Source organism: Microcaecilia unicolor, chromosome 8, assembly GCF_901765095.1.
Source record: "Microcaecilia unicolor chromosome 8, aMicUni1.1, whole genome shotgun sequence".
Classification (NCBI taxonomy): domain Eukaryota; kingdom Metazoa; phylum Chordata; class Amphibia; order Gymnophiona; family Siphonopidae; genus Microcaecilia; species Microcaecilia unicolor.
The window spans coordinates 247196103-247208383 of NC_044038.1; the positions used below are offsets into that span (position 1 = coordinate 247196103).

A 12281-nucleotide genomic window follows, 5' to 3' on the forward strand; every position below is an offset into this window, starting at 1 on the left:
AGTCTCTGCCTTGCAGAACTGGAAGTCTGTTCTCTACCAGCTCACCCTGTATATAAGGGAAGCCATGAGATCTCAGCACCAAACTGAGAGTAGATGCTGTGAATACTTCTAAACTGATAAAAACTTGAAGGGAGAGTATACAACAAGGTACAGCAAGTCAGCTTACAGATCTTAGAGAAGTACGCTGCAGACACACTCTCAACCCCAATGGAGAGAGAGGGGGCAGGCTCCAGCCTAGTATACACAGGAATAAGGGACAACCAATAGAAAAAGTCCCATAAGGCACAGGGAACAGGGACAGGTGCTCAGGAAGAGCTTATCACAAGAGAACTACAATTACATCACTTTGAAGGGACCAAATTTGGCTATAGCAGTGCCTCATATATACATATAAACAACCTGCCTCCAAGAATATGGGTGCAGAACAGGTATGTTAATGAAGTGCAATTCTTTCTATAGGCCCTACACCCACGTAGAACCCACTTTCCTAATGCTAGGCCCACAGATGGCCAGAACTAAGTGTGGGCTATGAGGGCAGCTCTATAACCAGCTGTGTGCTGATCCTATAAAAACACTCATAGTAACATAGTAGATGACGTCAGAAAAAGACCTGCACGGTCCATCTAGTCTGCCCAATAAGATAAACTCATATGTGCTACTTCTTGTGTATACCTTACCTTGAGTTGTATCTGCCATTTTCAGGACACAGACCGTAGAAGTCTTGCCCAGAACTAGCCCACCACCCAAACACCAGCCCCGCCTCCCAATCTCGGCTAAGCTTCTGAGGATCCATTCCTTCTGCACACAAGTTATATAATAGAGGAAATGTTGTCACTTCTGCCTGGTCTATGGAAGGAATTAATGTTAGCATCTAACTGTGGCACTTGTGTGTGTAACTCACAGTATTTTATAAGTTGTGCATGTAACTGAGAGAGACATCCACACTTTGCCCCCTTGCACTCACACACTTACTCCCCCCCCCCTTTATTTACAAAGCCGCACAGTCATGCTGACATAGCCCATATGTTATAGTGGTCTAGGACATACGTGTGCATCATACAGGCATATGTGCTTATTGTACCTAAATGAAAGAATATCTGTCCAACCTGGAGCCCTAATCAATTGATACAGGGCAATTTTTAGGCCAATGGGGTGCTTCCACCTGCAGAGAAGTGGCCTGATACAATTGTACCTTTCATGTGCCGTTTAATATTTTTTATTTATTTATTTTATTTGGATTTTGCTCACACCTTTTTCAGTAGTAGCTCAAAGTGAGTTACATTCAGGTACACTGGATGTTTCTCTGTCCCAGGAGGGCTCACAATCTAAATTTGTACCTGAGGCAATGGAGGGTTAAGTGACTTGCCCAAGATCACAAGGAGCAGCATTGGGATTTGAACCAGCCACCTCTAGATTGTAAGACCGGTGCTCTAACCATTAGGCCACTCCTCCATTAGCAACATGCCATGTAGAAGCCTGCCCTTGCAGATCACCAATTGCGGCCGCGCAGGCTTCTGTTTGTCTGACGTCCTGCACATACGTGCAGGACGTCAGACTCACAGAAACAGAAGCCTGCGCGGCCACATTGCTGATCTACAAGGGCCGACTTCTACATGGAATGTTGCTAGTGGAATAGCAACATTCCATGTAGAATCTCAAATAGTAGCAACAGAATCTCAAAAAGTGGCAACATTCCATGTAGAATCTTCAATAGTAGCAACATTCCATATATTTATTTATTAGAGATTTTGCTCACATCGTTTTCAGTAGTAGCTCAAGGTGAGTTACATTCAGGTACACTGGATGTTTCTCTGTCCCAGGAGGGTTCACAATCTAAGTTTATACCTGAGGCAATGGAGGGTTAAGTGACTTGCCCAAGATCACAAGGAGCAGCATTGGGATTTGAACTGGCCACCTCTAGATTGCAAGACTAGTGCTCTAACCACTAGGCCACTCTTCCACAATATGCTGGAACAGTCTGTGACACACTTCTTCCCTATTGTATTTTTTACAGGGGACACTTGAAGACCAGATCATTGAAGCTAATCCAGCCATGGAGGCCTTTGGAAATGCTAAGACGCTGAGGAATGATAATTCATCCCGTTTTGTAAGTACTTAGCTATACCATATTCTGGAGAGGGTACTGGTATTCCTCAAGTTCTTCCTGCTTCTCTAGACAGTTGCCATCCATGGTTCAGTGATAAACAGGGAATGAATGTCATAAGCAAAATTACATATACACACAAACCAGGACTTGTAGCCACCAACTCAGAGAGAGTGCTTGAAACAGTGAACTGTTTCAAGCACGCTCTCTGAGTTGGTGGCTACAAGTCCTGGTTTGTGTGTATGTCATTGGATGTTACCAGAGATATTGATATTGTGGATTCGTTTTCTGTTGATAAGCAAAATTACGGCATTAATAAAGAGCAAAGATGTTATTTTTCCTCTGGATCTGGTCCCTGTCATGCTGTACTTGGTTCAGTGAAAAACAAGGCTAGCACACTTAGGTAAGGGGATGTGATTGGCCAGCTTTGGGCTTGTCTGTGAGAAGAGTGGGTGGGCTAAGAGAAGAGTAATTAAGGGGCCCTTTTACTAGACACAGGATACTGCAGAAGCATCTTAGTGTTTTGAAATATTTTGCCTGCTTGCTCATGCTAACACACACGTAACCAATTTTTTTTTCACCATTTTTGGAGGGGGCAAGTCATAGGTGGAGAGTGGTGTGGAAGCATTAACCAGTTAGCGCTTTGAAATAAGCGCATGGTAACTGGCTAATGCAGGGTTAAAGTGGGGGCACTTAAGCACCTCCCACCTGCAGGTACCACTTGCTCATTGGAAAATAGCAGGAAAGAAAACAACTGTAAAAAGATGCCACAGGAAATGGCCTCAGCACATGACAAAATCCCACATTACCACACAAAACGGCCCCTCAGTGGCCCTACATATGACAAAGTCCACTGGGAAGCATTTTAGCATTCAAAATAAACAATAATATCTCCTTGAGCTGAGGGGAAATAGGGTGGAAAGGGTTCTCCACTGAGAAAAAAAGTGATAAACTTCGGCTGAAAATGAGAGAAGGGAAAAGGTTACAACTGGTTATGGTGTCAAGATAGCGGTGTGACCGGACGGTTTGTGAGACGCTGCTGCTCGGCTGGAATTAAAGAATAATCTTTTACCTCTTAAAATTATGCCTCATACCAAATGGAAAGGGACGGTGAGGTTAGTGCTTCCGCCTTCCTCAACTTAGTCCCCGATCCAGCCGAGCTTGGAGTATTTCTTCCCCGGGACCTCCCAGGTATTGAGGGGAGCGGATACCATAGTAAGGGAACCTGGAGAAGCGGAGCCCTTACAGGGAGATGAAACATCCCTCTCCCTTCCTTCGATGTTGCTGATCCCTCCGTGCCCAGCGTTAGCAGCTTTGCTAGAGGGAACCCAGAATGCCACCGGAAGTGTGACGGAGGTGGAACCCAGTGGGGGACTAGCGTTGCTACAGAAGTCGCTGAGGTCTGAGGCCCAAGAGTCTCTTGGAGCTTCAGAGAAAATTCTGGAGGTTAATCTAGAAAGGATTTGGCTGATGTTAATCAAAATGGACTTAATCCTGCAGAAATCTTCAGGTGAAGTAAATGCTCTTTATACTAAATTTGAAGATTTAAAAAAAATACAGTGGACTCAGTTAAAGAGGAATTAGCCATTAGAGTTACACAGCTGCAAAAAGATGTTGAACAGTTTCAAGAATTTAAAGCTACTGTAGCTAAGAATAGTTTGGATATTCGTAGAAAAATTGAGAAGATAGAGAATTTCAACAGACGCTTGAATCTGTGCCTTCTGAATTTTCCCAAGCTCCCTGGGACTAGTCCACTGGAACTATTCAGAAGATACTTAACAGAAAACGTAAAGATACCAGTGGAAGCTATACCTCCAATAAATAAGATTTTTCTATTTACCTAGTAGCCCCAGGGGGGAAGAAGGAGAAATAAGGGACGCAGAAAATGTGAACTTTGATGTGAATAATGTACCTGGCATACTAGAACACTCTTCGTTTCCTTTATTTTTGAACAGGATCTTAATTCTACATAAGTACATATGTATTGCCATACTGGGAAAGACCAAAGGTCCATCAAGCCCAGCATCCTGTTTCCAACAGTGGTCAATCCAGGTCACAAATACCTGGCAAGATCCCAAAAATTCTGTCTTCAGACTTTACTTTAAGAACACTAATTCTCATTTTGGAGGTGGGAAAATATGGATATACCCTGACGTAATAAAGTTGACCAAGCAAAAGAGGAAAGCCTTCTTGGCTATGAAACCGAGGACGGTAGAAGTGGGGGGATCCTTTTTTCTCACCTACCCTTGTAAATGTATCGTTCGGTTGGGTCAGATGAAATATGTTTTCTTTTCTCCTGATCAACTGAAATCCTTTCTAGACTTAAAACAACTAAAATAACGTCTGTTTAAATTGTGTTGGAGGATTGCACGTAGCCTTAATTAAGTTATGATTATTTTTCTTTGTAATCTTCTCTAATTCATTAACGCCCTCACTCAGACTGTGGTCTAAGAAAGCGGAATAATTGTGGTTTAAAAGTGAACTAATATTCTTTGATTTTTTTTCTCTTGTACTCATCGTCATTTTACTTTTCTTGTGTCTTAATATTACCTTGCTGTATTTCAGTTTACAAATGTACTCTTGTTAAAAGAATTTAAAATCAATAAATATTAAAAAAAAAAAAACAGGTTATAGAGGTTAATGAACTAACCTGGAGGATTTCCCATAGATTCGGAGTCGCCGTCATGTGCAACTTTCCTACTGATGCAAGTAATTGACTAACAAAAATTGCTGCCAGGGTGATTAGAGAAAAGATAACTAACCTCACTAAGCTATACTTATCTGATCTGCGAGATTCATAAACTGCATGACAGTATTTCATAAATTTTAAATTTAAGTAACGTTTCTTACAGAGCAGGTTAGGTGCAAAGGCTTTAAGAATGAGAAATTTGTGAACATTTTTTGACAGAATGCACAAGAATCTTGGTGTTTCCATGTGTTTCAGCACGCAAAGTGCAGTTTATAGACGTTTATGTACATTACAACAACAGGCCTCCTAGTGAGGTAAACTGAGTCACAAACAGACCGTGGCAGAGCTGAGGATTAGAACTAAAGCACTGAGAGATCAAGAGACTTGTGCAACTCATACCAGTTATCCTTACTGTAAGGACTCCGCACCAGATAGCACTGTGTCACTCAGGCTTTAAATTTCTGTCTTACGTATAACACTGAAAAAGAGGAAAAACATATTTAAGTACAAACGCAGTGTTTGGGGAAGTAAAATGAAACTGACGTGAAAACAGAATAGATAAATCTTTGCTATTTTCATCCAAGGGCAAGTTCATTCGAATCCATTTTGGGACGACAGGAAAACTGTCATCAGCTGACATTGATATTTGTAAGTAAAGACCTTTCTAAAGATGTTTTTGTAGCCCCAATCAGAAGCCATTTTCTTTTTCCATTAAAAATCATCTTTCTCTGGGATGGGGTGGGGGTGGGGGGTTGGTTACTGAACCTTTTTTGATTGCAGTTCGGGGTTTGAAGGATAAGGCCCTGACTTGTGTTTGGTTTTCTAACATGTATTGAGATCTTTGATTGATTTGCTTTATGATTGTCTGGGGGAGGTGGGTTTGGGATTGCTTTATTGTATGGAGACTTTATTGGATATTGTTGTATGCGTTCCTGACGTAATAAAAAGATTTCAATAATAAAATCATCTTTGTCTTCATGTGTAGACCTGCTAGAAAAATCAAGAGTGATTTTCCAGCAGCCAGGAGAAAGAAGCTACCATGTGTACTACCAAATCCTGTCTGAGAAGAAGCCGGAGCTTCTAGGTGAGCTACATGACAAGAGATCAGCACCTTAGCAAGGACTGAGTTAGCGGTTGCCGATGACAGCTTGTATGTTATCTAATTTATTGTATAAGTCCCTTATTGGGGCAGCGCCTCCGTATTTGGTTGGTTGATTGTTTTTTTCCTTCGTGTCTGCAGTCTGTTCAGTTATCTATCAGTGAAAGGCAGGAGAAAATCAAAAAATGTTGAATATTTATTGGCATTTCAGGCAGCTAAGTGGGGTAATGAGATTATAGGGTTGTTTTTGATTGCTGAAGAGTATCTAGATTTTAGAAAACATTTGGAGACATTGAGCCTGCAAATAGGTGGGGAAAATGTGGGATACAAATGCAGCAAATAAATAAATAAAATATTTGTTTAGGAAATTTGTCTGTCGTGGGCAATGAATTGATGAAGGGGATAATGTTTTATTATAATTTACTGTATATGTATTTTTACTGTAATTCCTGGTTATTGCCAACTCTTTTTATTTTGATCAGCATTGAATTAGGTTTTTGCAGAATATAAGAATAAAATGTTGTGTTATAGATTCTCTAAGGGAGAGGAAGGGACAGTTATCAGGTTCTGTGTATAGAATGGGGTAATATTGGGAGGATTACTGTGGGGAAAGAGAGGTGTTTTTGGTGGGTAGTTGTTGATTGCAATTGGTGGGTAGAAGTGGAGGGATGATTTTTGTTAGGTGGATGGTGGAGGCTGTCAAGCTCGTCACACGGAAAGGTGGGCCCCTGTACTCGATGAGGAAAATCCCTCATTGGGCTGTCGGCCAAAACCCTGAGTTCCCCCCCCCCCCCCCCCCGGTGCCAACCACCGTTCCCCAGGGGTTGAGACCCTGAGTGCAGGTAGCCAACAGCGGAGAGAACAAAGTCCAGCACAAAGTCCACAGGGTAAGACCAGGCAGCAAAAATCGTAGATCCAGGGACAGGCAAAGGTCAGTACCAGGCAGCGGTTAATAGCAGATCCAAGGACGGGCAAGGGTCGATACCAGGCAGCATTCAATAGCAGGTCCAGAGACAGGCAAAGGTCGATACCAGCCAGCAGTCAATAGCAGGTCCAGAGACAGGCAGAGGTCAATACCAGGCAGCGGTCAATAGCAGGTCCAAGGACAGGCAGAGGTCAATAGCAGGTCCAGGGACAGGCAGAGGTCAATACCAGGCAGAGGTCAATAGCAGGTCCAGAGACAGGCAAAGGTAATTACAAGGCAGCAGTCAATAGCAGATCCAGGAACCGGCAGAGCAACTATCCAGCGAACTGAGTAGAAGTCGAAGCACAGAAGAACTGAGGACAGGGCCTAAAATAGTGTGAGAATTAGAGCTAAGCTTGCACAGCTGAATACAAGATGGCTGCCCCCATTGGAGATGCCCTGCGCCCAAATATGGGCTTCCTTCCTGAAGCTGCCCCACTCCAAGATGGCTGCCACCACCACAGCTGCCCCTATCAAAGATGGCCACCAGAACCTGGAAAAGCCCCAAAGAAAGATGGCCGCCAATCCTCCGATGCCCTACTCTGCAGAGACAATGACAGAGGCTATATGGTGGTATTGAGTGGTTATTATACTATATCTAATTTGTAATTATAGGGGTTATGTTTTATTTTTGTTTATTTGTGGCATCCACTTGATGAAGCATATAGTAAAAACAAAAAGTAAATAAAATTCAAGGCGTGTTTCTTTTTTCTTGAGTGTTCATATTGACTTATTTTTGCAGACATGTTGCTTGTGTCCAACAACCCCTACGATTACCACTTCTGTTCACAAGGCGTAACTACAGTGGACAATCTGGATGATGGTGAAGAATTAATGGCCACAGATGTACGTATCTGTAATTTCATTTGCTAGCCAAAGGTAAAGTGTTAACCCCACCAAACTTATAGAGACATGTGTTTACCAAAAGGACAGAGCTGTCCCAGTGAGTTACTGAAGAGCATGTGTCCTGCAAGCAGAGGTTGGCTCTGGTAGAGTCATTGAAATGTGTCTGTCCCGAAGAGAGAGGGGCTAGGTCCTGTGGGGCCACTAAAATTCATTCCCACAAAGGGAGAGAGCTGACCCAAACAGGCGATCAAAACACGTAGTATATCCCAAAGGAAGGATGATAAATAAATAAATGATTTATATTGACATTTAGATCCCACATTATACCAAACTAAATTTGAGTTCAATGTGGCTTACAGCATAATATTTAAAGAATACTTTTACAATGTAATAACTAGATAAAAAAAAGGTGACAGATATGATGCCTAAAGTAAATTATACAGGACATAACATTAGCATAATCATTAACTTTGCAGGAATTAGATGAGGTAATCACAGCAAGGCCTCCAAAGGTTTCTTATATGCTACTGAGAATAGCCAGTAATCAAAGCAGTGGCCTAAGAGCTGGGGAAATCAGCGCTGAAATCCCACTGACCCTCCTTAGGGAATCACCTCACCCTCCACTGCTTCAAATAATACTAAGCGTGTGAAATACCAGCTGTATTTTAATGTGGCTGACCTTGAACTACCAATGAAAAACTTGCAAATTAAATCTAAGAATACATAGAAACATGAGCAGGCATATTATACAGAGTCACACTGACATAGAAGCATCATCCTCTTACCTAACACACTGGAGAAAATTAAAATAATCCAGACAGGAAGAAGATAAAATATGTGCCAAAGTCTAGTGATGAGGATTAGGTGACAAAGCAATAAGGAGGCGATTGCAAGAGAGTTGAGCACCCATGTGTAAAAAGAGGATTTCACGTGCAAATCAGCAAGCCAGTTACAGAAGTATCAGTTACAGGAAAAAGTACCATTTACACATGTAAAGAGGGGATTAAATCAGCAAGCCCACATAACTATTGATGATAGAAAGCGTTGAATCTATATGTGGTGGCCAAAGGACACAGACGTTTCACAGAGGCATAGTTTGGGCAATCCTTCAAAGTTTGCATGTATTCCCTGTTGTAGACTGGCCCTACACTTGTACCCAGAAAAATCTCCATCTTCTTCAAGTCATTTCTTCTTTGGAGGAGTGCTTCTCGGGGGAACCGTGCTTTCCTCTCCGGTGTTTCAGACAAACTGAAAACAACACAAGCTTGCGTTTTGGCGCTTGGCTTCTTTATCAGTTCTTTGAGGAAAAGAATTTGTCACATGCATAAGTGGCAGAATTCCTGCTCCTGTGTGTGAAGTAAGGCTTCTTGCACATGTAACATGCAGGGTAATTGCTGCTCTCTTTATTTTGACTGTCTTCCTTTGTTTAATGGTTTCTGATTTGCATTCCACCAAACATAGGTGCTTTTTCTGAACATGTGGACTGTCTTGAATGTCCCTTTTACTAGCTAGATGTAATATAAATCTGCCCCTCTGATAAACAAACACTGATGAACATCTTCTTGGCTTTCCTTTCCCTTCCCAGCATGCCATGGATATCCTGGGCTTCAATTCAGATGAGAAATACGGCAGCTATAAAATTGTGGGTGCAGTCATGCACTTTGGAAACATGAAGTTCAAACAGAAGCAACGAGAGGAGCAGGCTGAGGCCGATGGCACAGAAAGTAAGTAACTAATGTCTTGCTAAGCATGAAGCACAGAAGACCAATGGACCTTGCAATGTAATGCTTCGGGAAAGATTTGTTTATGGATATACTACCAGAGTCACAAATCAAACCAGAAAAGGGGGGGGGGGGTAGGAATGGTTCCACAGCAGTCAAACTAACCAACACAGAGTGGAAAGAAACAAGACGTTCCAAGAACTCCAGAAGTCTAATATCTTCAAAGTGTAAAAGGTTTTATTCTCCAATAAAAGTTGCTTAACCAGTTCAGACCCTATTATATCCATAAATGTAATCGAATGGAGGCGATGTCAGCTCGGTGACCCCAAAAATGCCAGCTACATGAGTAACAGTGGTGATCCCAAATATCATGTGAAAGACATGAACCGACAGCAATATACGAACTGGATAAAAGAATCTATAACGTGACAATGACTGATAAACTTTATCCAGTTAATATGTTGCTGTCGGTTCATGTCTTTCATATGATATTTGGGATCACCATTGTTACTCATGTAGCTGTCATTTTTAGGTTCACCAAGCTCGTATCACCTCCATACGATTACATTTACAGATATGATAGGGTCTGGACTGTTTATGAAACTTTTATTGGAGAATAAAACCTTTTACTCTTTAAAAATATTGGACTCCTGCAGTTCTTGGAACATTTTGTTTCCTGCCGCTGTGTTGGTTTGTTTATACTACCAGAGTGTCACATGAGATGGTTGCTGAAGGTCCCAGAGTACACAGACTATGATAAAAAAAAGGACATAAGAACATGTCATAAGAGTTACTCTTCTAGGTCAGATCAAGGCTCCCTCTTGCCCAGTATCCTATTTCTAACATTGGCCAGTACTGATCACAAGTACCTGAAAAGATCCCAAAAAGAGTAAAACAGATTTTATGCTGCTTATCCTAGAAATAAGCAGTGGATTTTCCCAAAGTCCATCTTAATAATGGCTTATGAACTTTTCTTTTAGGAAGCTGTCCAAACCTTTTTTAAACCCTGCTAAGCTAACTGCTTTTACTGCGTTATCTGGCAAACAAATTCCAGAGTTTAATTACATGATTAGTAAAGAAATATTTTCTCAGGTTTGTTCTAAATTTACTACTTTGTTACTTCATTGCCTGCCCCCTAGTCCTACTCTATACAATTTGTAGAATCCTAAGGGCAGTTTTACGTGTAACTGTTAATTATTGCCAATTAGCACCAATTATAGCCAATAGGTTTGCCAATTAATTTACACATGTAACTGACACTATTCTATAATTTGAGTGCATAAAATTGTGCGCACAAGTTTGTAGAATTAAGGGGTAAATTACTATATAAGGCATCTATGAGTTCTATATTGATAGTCAACGGCCCAAATATTTTAGTGCAGTGGTTCTCAAACCTGACCTGGGAGACTAATGAGTATGCATGAGAGAGATTTGCACATAATGGAGGTGACAGGCATGAAAATTTGACTCATGCATATTCATTACGGATATCCTGAAAACACGACTGGCGGATGGTCCCCCAGCAAACAAGAAAGAGGGAATCCAAAACACAACCAAACAAACCAACTCATTGAAACAAGCACAAAGGGCCTGCAAAATTGTTGCCTTATTAAAAGACCCGACACGGTCTGTGTTTCGGCCAAATGCCTGTATCAGAGGTTTCAGTGGTGGAAAATGTCAAGTTAAAAAGCTCCCAAATTCTCACAATCACATATATAAAATGCAGATGAGCAATTGCCATCAAACCGCCACTTCTACCTCCAGCCATCAGAACGCAGTGCATGGCTACCACTGAGACCTCTGACGCAGGAGTTTCACCGACTGTCTCAGGTCTTTTAATAAAGCAACTATTTTATATCTACCCAATTTTGGATGGCCCTTTCTGCTTGTTTCAACGTGATGGTCCCCCAGGACAGGTTTGAGAATCACTGCTTTAGTATCACACAAGAGAGTGGTGGACATCCTATAGTGTGACCGGAGCTGACAACGGATGATTTGTGACTTTTTCAGGTACAGACAAGGCTGCCTACCTGATGGGAATCAGTTCAGCTGATCTTGTTAAAGGGTTGCTACATCCCAGGGTAAAAGTGGGGAATGAGTATGTGACCAAAGGACAGAATGTGGAACAGGTAAGGTGCTTTGAGGATCTTCTTCCCTCTCTACAGCATTTACTGGTGTACTTTGACTTTCTTGCAAGTCAAGGTCTGGAAGGAAATCTCCTCCAAGGTAGGAGAAATTACTCCTATCAGCCGTCTTTCTTAACACCAAGACAGATTTTCAGTAGTATGAAAGACACACAACTTATCCATTTAAAGTACATTCAGTGGCTGTAAAGTGTCGCTGCTCCCTACGCACATGCAATGGATAAGTCCTCCATAAAAGAAGGTATTTCATAACAGGGCAACATTGATGAAATTGTTGATCATTCTTTCTTTGTTTATATTTCACCTGAGAAACACAGTGAAACATTCATAAGTAAAACTTATAAACATAACCAATACATAAAAATTAAATAAAATCAAATAAAACAAACACAATTCTCATGCTAACAAAAAATACAAAATTGAATCAGCAAAAAACATGAAAGCGATTTGCATGCACTGTCTTCACTGCATGCAAATTTCTCTAATGAATATTCATTGTAGATATCCTTAAAACCTGACTGGCTGGGGAGCCTCCAGGACCAGGTTTGGGAAGCACTGGCTCATTGACAGGCTGACCTATAACTGATAAGGATGAAAACTCTGGAAGTAGAGGAAGGTGTTTCTTGCTACCTCTTTTCGGTACAAAGTGGTCTGCAAACTGCTTTCTGCCTTATTTACATGCACATCCAAAAAGTCCTGAGGTCAGAGTATATA

At 41.5% G+C, this 12281-nt stretch overlaps 1 protein-coding gene across 1 annotated transcript in view; it reads left to right on the top strand.

Annotated features, from left to right (window-relative positions):
- The window catches only part of LOC115476995 (myosin-7B-like), a 111980-nt gene that overhangs the window by 22301 nt on the left and 77398 nt on the right, over window positions 1-12281 (top strand). Inside the window, exons 9-14 of the mRNA XM_030213628.1 lie at window positions 2015-2107; window positions 5378-5441; window positions 5779-5877; window positions 7599-7702; window positions 9288-9426; window positions 11434-11552. Coding sequence (XP_030069488.1) covers window positions 2015-2107; window positions 5378-5441; window positions 5779-5877; window positions 7599-7702; window positions 9288-9426; window positions 11434-11552 — 618 coding nt within the window. The remainder of the gene's footprint in view (window positions 1-2014; window positions 2108-5377; window positions 5442-5778; window positions 5878-7598; window positions 7703-9287; window positions 9427-11433; window positions 11553-12281) is intronic.